This window comes from Aptenodytes patagonicus, chromosome 3 (genome assembly GCF_965638725.1).
Source record: "Aptenodytes patagonicus chromosome 3, bAptPat1.pri.cur, whole genome shotgun sequence".
NCBI classification, from domain to species: Eukaryota; Metazoa; Chordata; class Aves; order Sphenisciformes; family Spheniscidae; genus Aptenodytes; species Aptenodytes patagonicus.
In genome coordinates, this window is record NC_134951.1 from 74,157,237 (window position 1) to 74,173,867 (window position 16,631).

The window sequence follows — 16,631 nt, forward strand, 5'->3', positions numbered from 1 at the left end:
TTTTAATAAGGAGCCTTTTAAAAAAAGTAGAATAGATCATAAGAGTTTGTCCAATTGAAATTTTCAGCAAAATCTTTTGTCAAAGATTGTGTTCAGTGACACCTACATATACTGTTCTTCAGCATCAGTGCTACTAGCATATATCGGACTATTTATAATGTTCCCAAATTTACTAAGATCATAACCAATACTGATGCAGTGTAAATTGATCTAAATACAGTCTTTGCCTTGTTAAACAAAAACAAACAAACTAAAGCACATAAAAAAATTCCCTCCCAGAGGAAGTCCTGAGAAATGATGCTCTGAATAATAAAAGAGTACTTTATCAAGTAACCAATCTGATATATGTCCAAGTTGTAATCATCTAAACCTTCTACCTGACAGCTTGAAACTATCTGGCGGGGCCGGTTCTCATTTCAGTAGGAACTCCATGACCTGAAAAGGATAACATTTGGCTTTTGTAGCACTGCGTGATGTCCCGTGCATCCAATATGTATATATTATCAGACATGAAAGTAAAGTATCTGCTCTAAGGTATTGGTAATGCAGCATCCTTTTGTAGGTATCTTGGAAACTGATTTATAGGATAAGAATGATAGTAGGAATATTTTTACGTCATGGAGTTAATCTGTGGATGTTTACATATATTGCTGGATGTTCTTTGTCCAGTTAGTAAGTTTCAGGCTGAAAGCTAACTCATGCCCCTATTTCTCTCTCACAAACACACGCTCACTTACTTGTTCATTGTCTTCACTGTATGTACTAGAATACCCTCCAGAAAATTTGTTGGAAGAATAAATCTGTATGTTAATATTTCCAAAAGAATTCCTTCTCGTGATATGTTTGAAATTGAAGATAAGTAATTAAATCCATATTTCAGTTATCAGATGCATGATCCTAGCCTAAGTATCTAAAAGCAGGACTCAGTCCTTCTGAATTCTGACTCTACCAAACCAGCACTATTGCACATGTATTGCACTACTCTGTGTTCCTCATGCTCCCTTGGGACAGTCATCTTGAATTTTGTATTAAGCCTATACCTCCTCAGATACTTTCTTCTCACTGATAAATGAAGCAAATACTTTCTCTGCTCTCATTTCTAAATAGGCTTTGATTGATGAGATTTTAATGTTACAAGAAGAAATCACTGAGCTTCAGACATCATTAGCCCAGGAACTGGTTTCAGAACCACTGGATGCAGAAGCTGCTGATCAGCTGGCATTGCAGTCCACTCTCACGGTCTTGGCAGAACGAATGGCCACAATTCGAATGAAGGCATCAGGAAAACGACAACTATTAGAGGTACAAGAAAGAACCTCTAGGATTGGGTCTTTTCGATCACATTCCAGATTTCAAGAGCCAGTTTCGGCAGACATGTACTTTCACCAAAATCCTCAGTCACCACTGAATGCTGATAACTAAAATAGTCATTTTCAGTTCTGCTCATTTCTCACAATTCCTTTCACTAATAAATTATTGTTGTTTTTTAGCAAGTCCCTCATCTTAATGCTAGGTGATAAGTAACCAGAAGGAACTTGGAAACACACTGCAGGAGTCATATTTTTTAATGGTATTGTTGGTTTTGGGTTTGTTTTTTTTTTTAATATCCACATTGACATTTTCTCAATAGGTTCCCTTGGTATTCCTTGTCCTCCACAGAAGAAGTAATGAAGTGCAGGTGTTAAAAGTGATATTATCTACAGTAAACTTTTGAGGAGTCACCTGTCCAAACTGGGAGACAAGAGAAGGGGGAAAACTTAAAACAAGAAATAACACCTCTTCCAAACCGTTGCTTTGTTGTCTACGCTCATCTTCCCAGTAATTTGCATGCAAACTTTTATCATGGAAGACACACCCCTTTCTTTCTTTATCTACTAGCTTTACCAAAAATCCTTTAATACTAAGGTGTTTTTAAAAAAAGTTCTTTACAGGTAGGAATGTTGCTGTGTATATTATACAGGTGAGAAAATGCAGTCATGCTAAAGCTGGCTACAGTTTGGCTACTTTGAACAGCTGCAGGGCAGCTTTACTGCTAAGAACTGCAGCAGTGAATTCATAAATAAAGTAACTGCTGCCTTCATAATTTCCAGCATCGATCAATTCTGAGAGACTGAGTGAGAATTGGCTCTGTGGATCTACCTGGGTTACAGGGGAGTCCCAGGGTGCATCAGCTGCATTAGTTCTGTGCAGTCACCTGAGACAGTGAACAGGTCCTTAGAAAATATCGTTGTTATTTTTAAAAAATTGCGCTAAGTTTTACTTCTCATAAGAAAAATGGCTTTTACGTAAAAATAAGGAGCTGGAAGTAGAATAGGAATCTTACTGTTTATAGCTTGCACCCCGTATAGGATCTTACAAACTTCTTGATAGCATTTAGGAGGAGATGCTAACTAATAATTTCAAGATAAAGCATGCGTCAAATATACTACTCTTAACTATGGTTAGGATTCTGACAGTTACTTTGATACAATAGCATAAGTATCCCCCAATAATTCTGACTAAGAAATACGTATGGTATGCAGACAATATTCAGTAATTTAACCTGTGCACTTTATAGGTCTGATTTCACAGATAAAATCTTCCAGAGCACTGCAGGAATGTAAATGTAGAAATACAGATAGAACAGGTAATGAAAACATTTTGCTGTTGAGGGTGTGGATTGGTAATATTGTTCTTTCTGTGGACCTAATTTAAATAACTAGAGCTTGAGAACTGTTCACCTCTGGATTATTTGAAACACTTAACAACTATAATTATTCTTTAAATTATTCTAACATGCAATTATTATTTTTGCCATTAAAATTAAGCATTCAGAAAAGCTGTGCAAACACTCCCCTGTGTGAGGGATTTGCCCTGCACATACAGGTGTGAATTTCCTTACAGAAGTGTGGTATGTCGACCCTGGACAGCAGCCAAACACCCACCCTCACTCCCCTCTCCCACGGGATGGGGAAAAAATAGAGGGCAGGCAAAAAGACTCATGGATCGAGGTAATGACAGCTTAATAGGGTAAGGAAAAGCTGTGCGTGCAAGCAAAGGAAAATAAGGAACTTATTCGCTACTTCCCCATCAGCAGGCAGATGTTTAGCCTCTTTCCTGGAAAGCAGGGTCTCAGCATGTGTAGCAGTTGCTTGGAAAGGCAAACGCCATAACCACAAATGCCGCCCACCTCCCTTCCCTGAGCTTTTACTGCTGATCATTATCTCATATGGTATGGAATATCTCTTTGGTCAGTTCAGGTTAGCTGTCCTCGCTATGCCCTCTCCCAACCTTTTGCCCACCCCCAGCCTACTGGCCTTTGTGAGGGGCGGTTGGAAAGAAAGCCTTAATGCTGTACAAGCACTGTTCAGCAATAGCCAAAACATCACTGTGCTATCAACACAGTTTTAGCCGCAGTTGCAAAGCGTAGCACCATACAGGCTGTGATGAAGTTAACTCCATCCCAGCCAGATTCAGTACAATCTTCTCCCCTTGTTCCATACCATTTGCAGCATGCTTAGGTTCCACATTATCTGATGCATCTAAGTATCCTCTGACCATCCCATTCTATCCGTTTCTTATTCCCGAAATCCCCGCTACTCTCTCCAGAGCTTTGTATCTCTCTTGTACTGGGGAGCTCAGAACTGGACACAGTGCTCTAGGTGTGGACTCACCAGTGTTAACTAGAGGGGAAGGATCACCTCCCTCAACCTGCTGGCAACTTTCCTCCTAACGTAGCCCAGGATACCATGAGCCTTCTTTACCACAAGGGCCCATTCCTGGCTCATGTTTAACTTGGTGTCCACCAGGACCCCCAGATCCTTTTCTGCCAAGCTGCTTTCCAGCTGGTCGGCCTCCAGCATATACAGGTGCCTGGGATTGTTCCTCCCCAGGTGCAGGACTTTGTGCTTCCCTTTGTTCAACTTCATGAGGTTCTGTCAGCCCATTTCTTCAGCCTGTCCATCTCGATGGCAGCACAACCCTTTGGTGTATCAGCCACTCCTCCCATTTTGTACCATCAGTAAACTTGCTGAGGCTCATTACTGGCCTCTCACTAGACTTTGTGCCACTGATGACCACACTCTGGGCCCAGCTGTTCAGTCAGTTTTCAAATTCATATGGCACTATTAAAGGGTGAGCGAGTCTTGCCGATTACTCCCTGTCTGTCCGATGGATGGACCAGCTGACGGATGGAGCCAGAGAGTCTGTGTTGCTGAGATGCTGTTGCTGCAGCAGCCACTGGAGCTTAATGTCCTTCTACACCCTACAGCACAGGGATCTTCCGAGAGGCCAGACAAGGTAGACAGCTCTTCGGTCTTCTCTTTACCCATGGTGGCTACACCAAAGGCCCACCAGTACCCTGTTGGGTCCTTGAAGTACCCCTCTCGTGCCTTTCTTGAGAGACAATAAGGCTATCTAACAGCCTGCTGCTGCCTAAAAAGGCAAAGCTGCCCTCCTTCCCCTGCAGCCCACTCCCAGCTCTGTGTCCCCATGCATCTTTCTCCCTAAGCAAACAGTGCTGTGCTAGTTGAGCAAACTGAATCAATGTGGGGGAAACCCAAAGGAGAGCAGCAAGAGGAGGCAGAAAAGAGCTCACCTTTAGAAGGCTGTAATAGCAGAGATCTACTGAAGGAAGTAGAAATACAGTGACTGAACTGAAACAATTTCAGTCACCAGAAAAGCATGCTCATCAGTTGAAAGCAATAACTTTTTGTAAAGGTTTCCAACTTAGGAATGAAAGGGCTTATTATGGCTTAAAAATACTATATAGAAGTTGTGAGGGACAGAGAGGGAAAAATTTTAAAAAGTGACTGTTGTGGTATATTTTTTTTAAAAGTAAAATATAATTTGTACCTCTAGGAAAAACTGAACGAGCAGCTGGAAGAACAGCGGCAAGAGCAGGCTCTTCAAAGGTACCGTTGTGAAGCTGATGAGCTTGACCACTGGCTACTCAATACCCGAGCAACACTGGACACCGCTCTGGTTACTGCCGAGGAACCTATGGACATGGAAGCACAGCTGGTAGACTGTCAGGTAAAATTATCAGTCCTGTAATGTTTAGATGAACAGGATGGACATAGCTTTATCTGAATGAAGAGGCAAATATGGAACATTAATGATAAGACCATTATTGAGTGGCATGAGCCAGCATATTAGTGGGGAAGAAGTTTCTGATCTCCTTAGCACCTCGTATGGGCTCAGTTGGCTTCATCAGTGATTTGTGAAATAAAATATAGCCTGTTCTTCATTTCTTATTAAAGATCTCAAACAGTGCTTTAGAAAGCGCATGTAAACATAGCAGTAGGAAAACAAGATATACTGACTGCAAGAACATTTGAAGCTCTACAACTTTCAGAGGACATTTTATTTTGCTTTAAAGGCCTTGTATTCACTTCACTTGCTGTTTTTGCTCCACTCAAGCTAGAGTTGTTGAACAGCTCACTTGATAGATGTGAAAACACCTGTAGTGTACTTTCCTACTCCTCCTTTTCCAGCTGAAGAACACACTCCCACTAGCAGTGGTGACTGGGACAGTGTTGGGTTTTCTTCAGGAGTAATCCCTACCCCCATTCAAAAGTAAAGTATAATCATCAGTAATTACTATTTTAATTAATTTAATATTAATCAACCCAGAATATCAAAACAACCGAGGAAAAACATTTTGCTGCAATAGGATTAATTGCATATACTTTTATTAACAAGGCTTGGATCAGTCATAACATCCACGTTCTCAAATTAGTGGGAGTTTTCCAATTTTAAATGAGAGTTTAGAACTGTATGATAATTAAAATTACAAGATAGATGAGACAGATGGACAAAAGATCCCTTTTCATATTAAAGAATGAGGCTCTCAACTATTTTAGGATAAATGGGAGTTAAGTTTCATGTAAGTCCAATGAATTAAACATCTAGTTAAATTTTCATCGACACCGCTTCATTATTGGAATTTTCAGTCTGCTCAGTCTCAAGTGTTCTTTCATCACCCGTCCTTGGGAGTTGTTTGTTATATATAGATAAACCCTGTGAACTTAAACAAAGCAGTAATTTTTTTTTTTAATATAATCTGTAGGAAACTCAAAATTAAAAAGAACAGTTAACTTTGTGAAAAAGTTAATACTGCTGTTCCTTTGCTGGTTCTTAAAATCTTAATACAGTAACTTTTATATAAAGTCCTATATTTTTTCCACTTTTTAGAGACTCTGCCCATCTTATCCTGCACACATTCCTTCAGGAGCAATATTTGTAAGTTTCTACTTGATGGTTGCTATGGAAACAAAAACATTAGATGTCAGGCTAGGTTTCTGAACAAGAATTGTATGAGCTTTGAGTTTGGAAGATCAAAATATGCCCTATGTCTGTAATACGTGAATGGTTAATGGAATGTCAAGGAAATAGCTTTTGAGAATAAACATGCCAGAGATTTGTCACTTTAAGTCTCTCTTTAGACTAAAGAGGATTATACAGAAATCCTTAAGTCCATCACGCACCAATCAGAAAGAGCAAATAGTGAGAAGAGAAGCTTATCAATGCAGCCAGAGCAACGCATAGGAGGAGGTAGGAAGCATTTCACTAAATGTACATGAAAGGAGAGGAAAGAAGTAACGCTAGCTGCGTGCTCTGTTTCTTGTCATTATGGATATCAGTCTAGCCACCCTTACCTTTAATGTGCAAATAAAGAGCATCTCCTCTACAAATCCTTTGTTTCAAATAATAACTTTTTAATTTCCTATTTTGAAAAAGGTTGCAAACAGAAATGGCAAATGCAAACATTTGCAAGCATATTCCTAAGGACTCTGAAAGGGACTGGAAGGCAAAGCAATGATAATCTGACTTGCCCTTAGCTTGGCGACGGGTGAGGTAGGCCACAGGTCGTCTTGCCAGAAAGCGTGACAGATGCTGGAAAATGTATGAATTTGGTTCTTTGTTTTTGCTGCTGCAGAACATGCTGATTGAAATAGAGCAGAAGGTGGTAGCCTTGTCAGAGTTGTCTGTGCACAACGAGAACTTGCTAATGGAGGGGAAGGCTCACACCAAGGATGAGGCAGAGCAGCTGGCTGTGAAGCTCAGGACGCTGAAGGGCAGCCTTCTGGAGCTGCAGAGAGTGCTCCACGACAAACAGATCAACATTCGGGTAAGTGGCTCTTTCCGACTGGCTTCACGGTGGGCAGGAGGTTGGGGGATTTCATAGCAGTTTTATGCAACTGGGAAAAGGAGTAAAAATATTTTACTGATTTAGTTTGAGCTATTCATCTTTAGTTAGTAAATGGAATTACACTCCAAAATAAAGAACTGCCTAGCAAGCTTTAGCTTATCATTTTCAAGTTAACAGCACCACTTCGTGGTGAAACTATCCTAACCTCACTGTCTTCACTGAAAGGACAGTAATAAAGTAGACAGATCATTAGCTTAGTCTGGATATACTCTGTTCCTGTTCCCAGTCCCTTTAGATTGCATGTGCTCTGGGGCAGGATCCCTCCCCCAACAAAAGAACAGTCGTAAATACATGCTTTCCTCCATACAGCGTGCACAACGCAATGAACAGATAACATCAAGATAATGAAAAATTTTAAAATATGGCTAATACTTAGTGGCATCATTACACCAAACAAAATATATAAACAAAGGTCCATTTAACCTCAGTCTTGTCCTAGGTTTCTGTTCCTAGCACCATTAGTCTGCTTACTGCCACTAGTTCATTTTATTTAACAGTTGGTTTTGGTCATTCTTTAGGTTAAACTAGCATGTGGAGAACTGAATCCAGACAAGAAATCCAACCATGTAATGTGACTGACTGGGTTTGAATTTGCTTGCCCTGCTGTGACTCCCTCCCCCACCTTTTCTTTTACTTCTTTTCTGGGCTTTGCTGTGCAAATTAAACATGATAAGCTTCAAAGATTTCTAGCTTGTAATGCAGATTAAAGTCTACTGAGAGGTTAGCTTGAAAAGTCTCTTGACGTGCTAAGAACTATTTTTAGTCCAAAGCAACTGGGTAACTATAAAACTTAACATAGCTTCACAAAAAAACCCCAACAAACAAACACAAAAAAAAGGAAGGAAAAACCCAGTCATTTATTCCTATTGCCTCTAAGATGAAGTAACTTTCGTATTACCCTTCCATATTAAACCTCATGATTAGGCAAATGAAAAGTGTTATCAACAGCATGTCGGCATATAATACTATATTCTGATACATTACTTGTGAAGTGAAAAGGCATTACAGATCCTGTTGCTTCGTTTTAAAATATGCATGCTGCATTTTAAAATGTGCTGCATTTTAAAATACAATGGTGTGATTTAGTTTACTTAAACTTTTAAAACAGAGTTTTGGATGCTTTTCTAATATAAAAAATAACAACAAAATAATTTCCAGATGTAGAATATGAATCATTTAAGATGCTACATGCATGCAAGACTTGTTTCTTTATAAATTGCAAACTTTTTTTGGACTTCATTTATGGATTGTAGAAGAAAATAGGTATAGGCCGTATAACATCTTCAAATTTTCATTGAGCAATTTTTTTCAAATGAGAAATTCTATTATGTCTTTTTCGAAACAATCAGGCATAAAGTATTTCTTTTGGACTGAGGCCCAGAGCATCAGATGCCCAAAAATGCACTATCTTCTGCCATTATTAACCCTGAGAAACATTACATGCTAACGGCACCATTGCTCATGCATGTAAGAAACTGGGACTTACACGTGTCTCTAGATGTACTGGTAACCCTGTAATTGCCCAGAGGCAAGGACCAGCCTGCCCCCAGACAAGGAAGGATCCTCCCAAGTTGCACTGCAAGACCAAGAGTGTTGTAAAGACTGAGATATATTTTCCTTAAAGCGGTATTTCAGTATATCTGTTATTCTTGTGACACAAGGCTTTTTAGGAGCCAGTGTGAGATTCTGTGACTTCCTTGCAGCAATTTCAGTTTTCCTTCTAATTTTAATTAATTAATGTCACTAATGATAAGGAAAAAGTGATTTAGAGACCAAGTCCTTCATTCATAAGATAAAGCAGTGAAATTCTATAGAAAGATGCTGGATCAGGAGAGTTCCAGACTACATTGATTCCAAATGTAGCATTTTTCAAGAACTTTGAAAGATACACAAAACATCACTTTATTACTGTTATCTACTAACTTCTGTGACTTAGGAGCAATAAAAATAAATAGAAACCTTATAAAAAGAAGAAGTACAATGGATTCTGCAGTAAAAAAAAAACCAGATAGTGTTTCTTTACTTTTTATTACAAAGTGTGTGGAGGGACGACTTCAGTTCCACAAGACAAATATGCCTGATACAGGTTTGTACAATTCTGAACTCCTTTGAGAGATCAGTTTTATCACCATTTTCTTCAGGGATTTTCCAATTATTTCTGTGCTGCAGTGGAATGTCCACAGGAATGACAGCTTCAAGCATTTATTTCCCTGGCTATTTAAAGGAAATGTAATACAGTTCCTTCAGACAGAATTAAAATGAAAATGCAAGTGTGTTTTTCAAACTTATATTCTGTGATTTGAGAATGAGAAAATCTGGTTCACAAATAATTTTGATCTAAAAAGTATGCACAATAGCATATTTGCAAAACCTCATTGCATCCACAAATGACACAATCCCTTTTACACTCTTTGCTATTGCAGGAACTGTGGGACTACTATTTATTTGTCGTAGTACAACTCCAAAATTGTAGCTTCTCAGCCCGCTTCCCAGAAAAGAGGAGACTCAAAATCTGACGGAAATCAGACTGCCCAAATGCGATGAAGAACTAGTGTTGCGGATGGAGTGAGAGTACACTTCACTCATAAGAGAGAACCAAAAATATAGTTTATTGATGTAAAGCAGTGAGTTAACAAAGTTCAATAGTAAACGCAACAGTGTTTTAACAAGATTCGATGGCAAGGTGTACATGTGATTATTTACTGCATACAGGACAGGGTCAGACAAACCTGTCAGGAAGACCCTCCCGTTGAGTCATGAGGTTCAGAAAGGACCCCCTTGCTTTCTAAACTCCTTCTCAGAGAGGAGTCTGGGTGCGGCTGGATCCAATCCTAGTCCCAGACTTGGTCAATGGTTTATGTCTAAAATCAATCAATCCTTTATATCACTTAGCTAAGATTTCAAAGTTTGGCATGCTATTAGTCACTTAACAAGGATCTGTTGCGGCAAGGAATCTCTCAACCTCGAGGAGTAACCTTGAGAGGCATCCCTACTCAAGGGGAGATCCCACCGTGCAGCCCACTGCCGTGCAGGAGAGCTCAACGGGCCCTGGGCTGTCCACTATTTATCGAGTAAGGTGATTGACTTATAGTCATATTTCATACCAGCAAGATGTGTGGGTCACTGCTCCAGACAGCCCTTGGCTACTGTGTTGCCATCCGTCCCCAAAGTCCAACATAAGCTGGATGCAGCCATCATGACCCCCAGTGGTGGTCATTGCTTATATGGCAGGGGGGTGGGGAGCACACCGCCACACCTAGATACTGTTCTCTAAAGGAATTTACAAGTTGAACAGCTATTGTCCCTAGAGCATATAAAATGAAGCAAGTTTTTTTATAATTTACAGAAAGATTGTCTTTTTTCTCATTTTTACTAGGAAAATTAAAATTCTAGACCCTCTTTATCACTCACATAATATTTTCTTTGCCTAATCTGATATCCTATAAAGATATTGTTCACACTCCAACCACATCAGCTTTTCTAGAAACTTCTTCCTACAAAGTAAAGTATCACAGTTTACCTGCAAACTGAATCCTTAGTGAAACAAAGCTATTTCATAGAGCAAGGACTAATGGTTCTTTCCAGCTCTAGATACCTGCTTGCTTGTTTTGCTCCTCTTACAGTTTATATCCTCTAACACTAATCAATCCTTTCAACTCCAGTATACTCATCATCCGCCAAAATTGAAATCTTACACCTAACTTCTACTACTTAGCAAAACTCTGCTGTTTCAGTGCCTGATGCCAGGGACACTGGTGGCAGAGGTCCATCCCAGTTGTTAGTATAAGAAGCACCAGATGAGGCAAGAGGGGTTTCCTCAGCCTCCTTCAGCTCTGCTGGTCCCTGCCTGATTTGAGAGAAAGGCTCTCTGGAAGGTGGAACGTGTTTTTGTTTTGGAGAGCCTCTGTAAAGTCTGAACAATTTGGTGCTCTTACTCCATTTAGAATAAGAGCTGGATCATGGGCAAAATATGAATCCTACAAAAATGAGGTATATAAATAAATGGGAGAGGAATTAAGCCCCAGCTTTAGCTCTTGAAGCTTAAAAATAAAGTGCAAACGCTACAAGTCATCATGTGTATGCAAGTAACATTAAATAAATCCAGAGAGGTGTGTAGATCTAAGTAGCCAGACCTACAACAAGTCTGTCTTTAACATTATGCCTGGTGTGTTAAAATCCCTGCATTTGAATACGTTGGCCACTAAGATAATTTAAATTTACAGCCAACATGGATTTCAGAAGTCAAGAAGTTGATAAAGCAGTTTTTGGAACTATTAAGGCATTTGCTCTTTTCTGCTTTGCTTACACAGAAGGCCTGCTTAATCACTCATGTTGGAAAAACATACTGATAGAATTATTGAAGTGAAAGGACTGTTGCTTTTGCTGTTCTATTATAACATTCTATGGTTTGGTCTCTTACTGTCTTTACTGTTCATATCATATAATCTGCTGTTAACTGACTGTGTTTCTGACAACCACAGGTAGAGTTATGTACTTATTGAGAAATAAATTTTGACCAGAATGACAGCTAGCATTCTCTTGGTTTTAGTTAGACAAAAAATTGGCTTTACTTAGACTAAAAACCTGGCAGAAACAATCCATTGATTCCCTGAGTTGCCAGTTAGAGCTGCACCCTCCATTACAGACCAATGCTGTTTTTTAGAAGCAGAACAGACTTCAAAAACATATCAGTCCATGGTCTCTGATCTCTGGTGTCTGATTCTAAGTGCAGTGGTGCATGTTTATTTTTATGGATGCTTTCTTGCTAGTAACCAATGACCAGTAGAAGTCAGAAATCTAAACTCATTGCTCACTTCAGAATTTATGTGAGCCAGCAGCTTGAGAGGTGGAAGGTGGCACTACGTGTGGTTTTGAGTTGATGAGCTGGACCTGCCAGCTCTCTAGCAATATAAGAGAGTTTGTAAAATCTTTATTTCTTTCTCTTAAAGCAGGGATCATTACAAGAAAAGGAGGAGACTGATCTGGGCTTTGTTTCCTCACAAAGCTCCAGTGTCCAAGAATGGCTGGCACAAGCAAGAACCACTCGCTCACAGCAGCAGCAGAGCACCCTGCAGCAACAGAAAGTTGGTGTTTTGCATTTCTTTTACTCCCGTCTTTAGATTGTGCTTAACACTGTAGCTGAGCCGTTCTTGTTAATATCTCCACTGAAATCTTCATTTTTACAATGTTTCTTACTCAGTGCGCTTGTAATGATGCATCTGAGCTCGCTATTTTGTAGCTGGCTGACCACGGTCAACTCACTTAATCACTCTATACTTCCATTGTCCATTAGTAAAATTAAATTGAATCAACCCTTAAAGTTACTGTAAGGAGATGATGGTATTTGTTCAAAATAGTGATCAACATTGTCTTTATAGAAGCAAAGATACACGCATTACAAGGTATATCGTGTTGCATGATACACAGACATCCTCACTAGGTTAGGTTTAAGAAACTGCATTGCATTAGTCAATTAGTTCAACAATCCAGTTTATGTACCCAATATTTCTGTGTCCCTGGGTGGAGATTTTGCACTGCTTTCGGTGCTCAAGCAAGCCATATCAGAAATAGCTCAGCTATCTTTGCATGACAGTTATGCAATGTAGACATGTCCTTCCAAGGCAAAAACAATCTGTTTGAGGTTTGTTTTGGTTCTTGTAACTTGCTATGCTAGGAGCTGGAACAAGAGCTAGAAGAGCAGAAGAATCTGCTTCGGTCAGTAGCATGCCGTGGAGAAGAAATCCTAACACAGCAAGGTGCTCCAGAAGGCCTATGTATAAGGTGTGCTTTCGTGTGTTCTTCTGCGAAGTAAATTTCTATGACTCTGTGCTTTGTCATCCTTATGTTTACATCCCTCTTCTGCATATAATCCACTAATTTTTGTTTTAGGATTTTTATACAGCACCTAGGATACTGGAGTCCTAGTTTATAATTCAGGAGCCTGATAATATAGTTACACAAACTGTTTTGTGCTAGTAGATCACCTTTAGCATTTAGAAATTCCTTTTATTATCAAGCATTGCACTAAAGTTACAAACTAGTAGGATTCGTTAGACAAGCAGTGGATCCATTACTATAGCTTTATGGTCCAGCATTGGTGTGTGAATCATAGCTGATCTCTAACATTGTAGTCTGCCATTGTAACCAGATCTTCCCAAATGAAATACTCATTGCTTAATTTTATTTTTCCTGTAGTTAGTGAATATTTTTCTTTTTGAAGCCTTGTGTATTTCGAATTTCATCTCTGGTCTATATCTTCTTGCACACTTGCCCATTTGGGGGAAGTAGATGTCTATAAAAGCCTTGACTCTGGCTGGGAGAGACTTTTGCCCTAGCAAAGGCAGAAGAAAATAACTGCCTACTGCCCATGCGGACCTTGAGGGAGCAGGAAGGGTCAGGTCTTGGGAAGAGGAAACCAGGGTGAACATTACCAGCTTGAGAATCAAGGAGCAGTCAATCCTTCGGTTAAAATACTTTGTTGATGTATCTCACTAGTAGTGAGCACCTTTGTGGCTCCTCCAGCATGCCAAAGTCTGGAACATGAAGGTAGTTCATGAGGCAGCAGAACCAAGACTTATGCATACGGAATGTAAGCTGTACTCAGTAAGTTCTTTTCCTCAGCATTTGTGTTAATTCAATGTGTTTTTTTATTATAATGACAGAAAGTACTTATCTCCTTCTTTTTGAGGCTTCCTTCTGTCACAACATGTTATACTATAGAAACAAACAAAAAAATCAAACAGAAAATGCTGAACTTCTTTCACTGTTTACCAAAGCTAAACTCATAAGCTTGTTCTGCATTAAAATATCAGGGTATGTATGGCATTTTGAGAAGTGAGGTGAGGAAGGAGTCAGATAATTTTTTTTTAATTATTTTTTTATTTCATGCTTTGAAGTAAAGCTTGTTTAAAGGTTACATTTCAATGTAGTATATATTCAGTCTGTTTTGGGGGTTCTTACTTGGTATACGTACTTGCAAGTCTAAACAGTTTCTTAGTACATTTTATCCCATCAGTCAAGAACTTCTGGCAGCTACAAACCAGCCTTTGTCTTACTATCTGAAAAAAAAACCAAGTAAAAGCTTTAAAAAGTAGCAATTTAAATATAAAACTTCCTAGTTGAAAGAGAAAATAAATACCTTATGCTGTTATAGCTTTTGTATTTGTTAAACCTTTATGCATCTTGCCATTCAGTGAGAAGCCTGATACACTCTCTGAGGAATTAGGCTTGGAAGGTGAGAAGCCATCATCTGAAGAACAGATGAAGATGAAATGGGAAAGCCTGAACCAGGAATTCAATACCAAGCAGCAACTGCTCCAGAAAGCTTTGGAACAAGAAGAACTGGTAGCTATTTTTAATTTCTCTTTGCATTTTCTCTGTGAAAGCAGTTGTCACCACATGAGGTATGGTATGTGCATAGCAGATGCATTAAGGTGATGTAGTTAATGCAAAGAACATGGAACAATTTATCTTTGTGACATCTTTAAAAACTATTAAATATCAGCACTAGCACTGCTCTTGTTCAAAGTGATTTGAATTGCACTACCATTCAGGTGAATAAACTAGAAAGGAAGAAAGGGCTCAGACAAAATTTTGATATACTTATCTAACCCAGGATAATTCTGTAACAAATTGTCCCTCTGAAATTGACCAGTACTCTAGCAACAACTTAGAGGAAAACCTGGTATTTTCAGTTTGAATTTATTGGTTACATTCAGTTTTTGGTCTTAGTGAGTATGTGACAAAGAAGCAAGTGATTTCAACCACAGAATTTTTACTGAAAGGAGCAGGGATTAATCGACTAAATTAGGAACAGTCTAAGATCTATATTAACGTACATCCTCCATTTTAGTTTTAATAGACCCAGGCCCACTATTCTTTATATAATACTACATTAAAATCAGCTTCCAAAACTCTAGATATTTTGTATTCATTTCACAGTAATTAATTTTTTTTTGGTAAAAACAAGTCATTGCTAATTCTGGCCACAAGTATTTATTCTGCACTTCTAGTGAACCTCCTGTTGAGCAATCTTTTGTTCAAGATATTCATGACAGAACAGTCATGGGAGGGCCATGAGCATTATTTGGTGATATCCTCAGTCAGCAGTAGAATCTCTATAGCTGAATTTTGTGCCCTATGTGTGTGGTAGAAGCACTCTAATTAGTACTTCTCTCTCTGCAGCTTTATAGCAGACCAAACAGACTGGTATCTGGAATGCCTTTGTATAAGGAGGAAGGACAGGATGAGGATAAATCCTCAGTGTCACCAGTATTGGTTGAATTGAATCAGGCCTTTGAAGATGTGTCATCTGAGGTAACATTTCAATTGTCTTTACATCTGTCTTCCAGCAGAGCCACATTACAATGAAAATTCCTCTAGCTCCCCCCTGGAAGTCCAGCCCTTTCCCAAATATTAGATGTTAGAAAGAGTATCTTGTACTTCTGCTCTTGACTTCTCTGGTTCCTTTTGCCCAGGCTGGATGGGTGAAGGAGAGCCTGCATCTTGAACAGAAGCTGTATGATGGTGTCACAGCTACCTCCTTGTGGCTAGATGGTGTGGAAGAACAGGTCTTTGTTGCTACGGCTCTGTTGCCAGAGGAGGAAGCAGAAACATACCTCTGCAAGCAAGAGGTAAGGAATCCATGAATAGGACTTTCTTTAAATCACCAATAGGGGTGCATTTTATGTAGTGTTTAGAAAGAAAATATTAGAATCCTAGATAAGTGACATGTCGCTGTCATAATCTCTATGTAATTGCAGTATTCTGCTACTGTTTAGAAGTAACTTTATTCACTGTGTAGAGAATTGTGGTGGGTTGACCCTGGCTGGACACCAGCTGCCCACCAAAGCCACTCTATCACTCCTGCTCCTAAGCTGGACAGGTGAGAGAAAATATAATGAAAGTCTCGTGGGTCAAGATAAGGACAGGGAGATCACTCAGCAGTTACCATCACGGGCAAAACAGACTTGACTTGGGGAATTCAGTTTGATTTTATTACCAATCAAAATCAGAGTAGGGTAATGAGAAATAAAAACAGGTCCTGCCAGGAGCCTGCTCCAGCGTGGGCTTCCCATGGGGTCACAGCCTCCTTTGGGCATCCAGCTGCTCCGGCGTGGGGTCCTCCACGGGGTGCAGGTGGATATCTGCTCCACCATAGACCTCCATGGGCTGCAGGGGGACAGCCTGCCTCACCATGGTCTTCACCACGGGCTGCAGGGGAATCTCTGCTCCGGCGCCTGGAGCACCTCCTCCCCCTCCTTCTTCATTGGCCTTAGAATCATAGAATCATAGAATCATTGAAGTTGGAAAAAACCTCTAAGATCATCGGCCTTGGTGTCTGCAGAGTTGTTTCTCTCACATATTCTCACTCCTCTCTCCGATTGCAGTTGCAGAGGTTTTTTGCCCCTTCTTAAATATGTTCTCACAGAGGCGCTAC

The 16,631-nt window shown here is 39.7% G+C and overlaps 1 protein-coding gene across 2 annotated transcripts in view; it reads left to right on the forward strand.

Annotated features, from left to right (window-relative positions):
- The window catches only part of SYNE1 (spectrin repeat containing nuclear envelope protein 1), a 268,227-nt gene that overhangs the window by 168,580 nt on the left and 83,016 nt on the right, over nucleotides 1–16,631 (forward strand). Inside the window, exons 6-14 of one of the 2 annotated variants that reach the window (XM_076333836.1) lie at nucleotides 1,108–1,302; nucleotides 4,840–5,013; nucleotides 6,920–7,111; nucleotides 7,711–7,758; nucleotides 12,142–12,276; nucleotides 12,867–12,973; nucleotides 14,386–14,536; nucleotides 15,377–15,508; nucleotides 15,670–15,825. In XM_076333836.1, the coding sequence (XP_076189951.1) occupies nucleotides 1,108–1,302; nucleotides 4,840–5,013; nucleotides 6,920–7,111; nucleotides 7,711–7,758; nucleotides 12,142–12,276; nucleotides 12,867–12,973; nucleotides 14,386–14,536; nucleotides 15,377–15,508; nucleotides 15,670–15,825 (1,290 nt within the window). The remainder of the gene's footprint in view (nucleotides 1–1,107; nucleotides 1,303–4,839; nucleotides 5,014–6,919; nucleotides 7,112–7,710; nucleotides 7,759–12,141; nucleotides 12,277–12,866; nucleotides 12,974–14,385; nucleotides 14,537–15,376; nucleotides 15,509–15,669; nucleotides 15,826–16,631) is intronic. The other variant, XM_076333837.1, reaches the window with a different exon arrangement.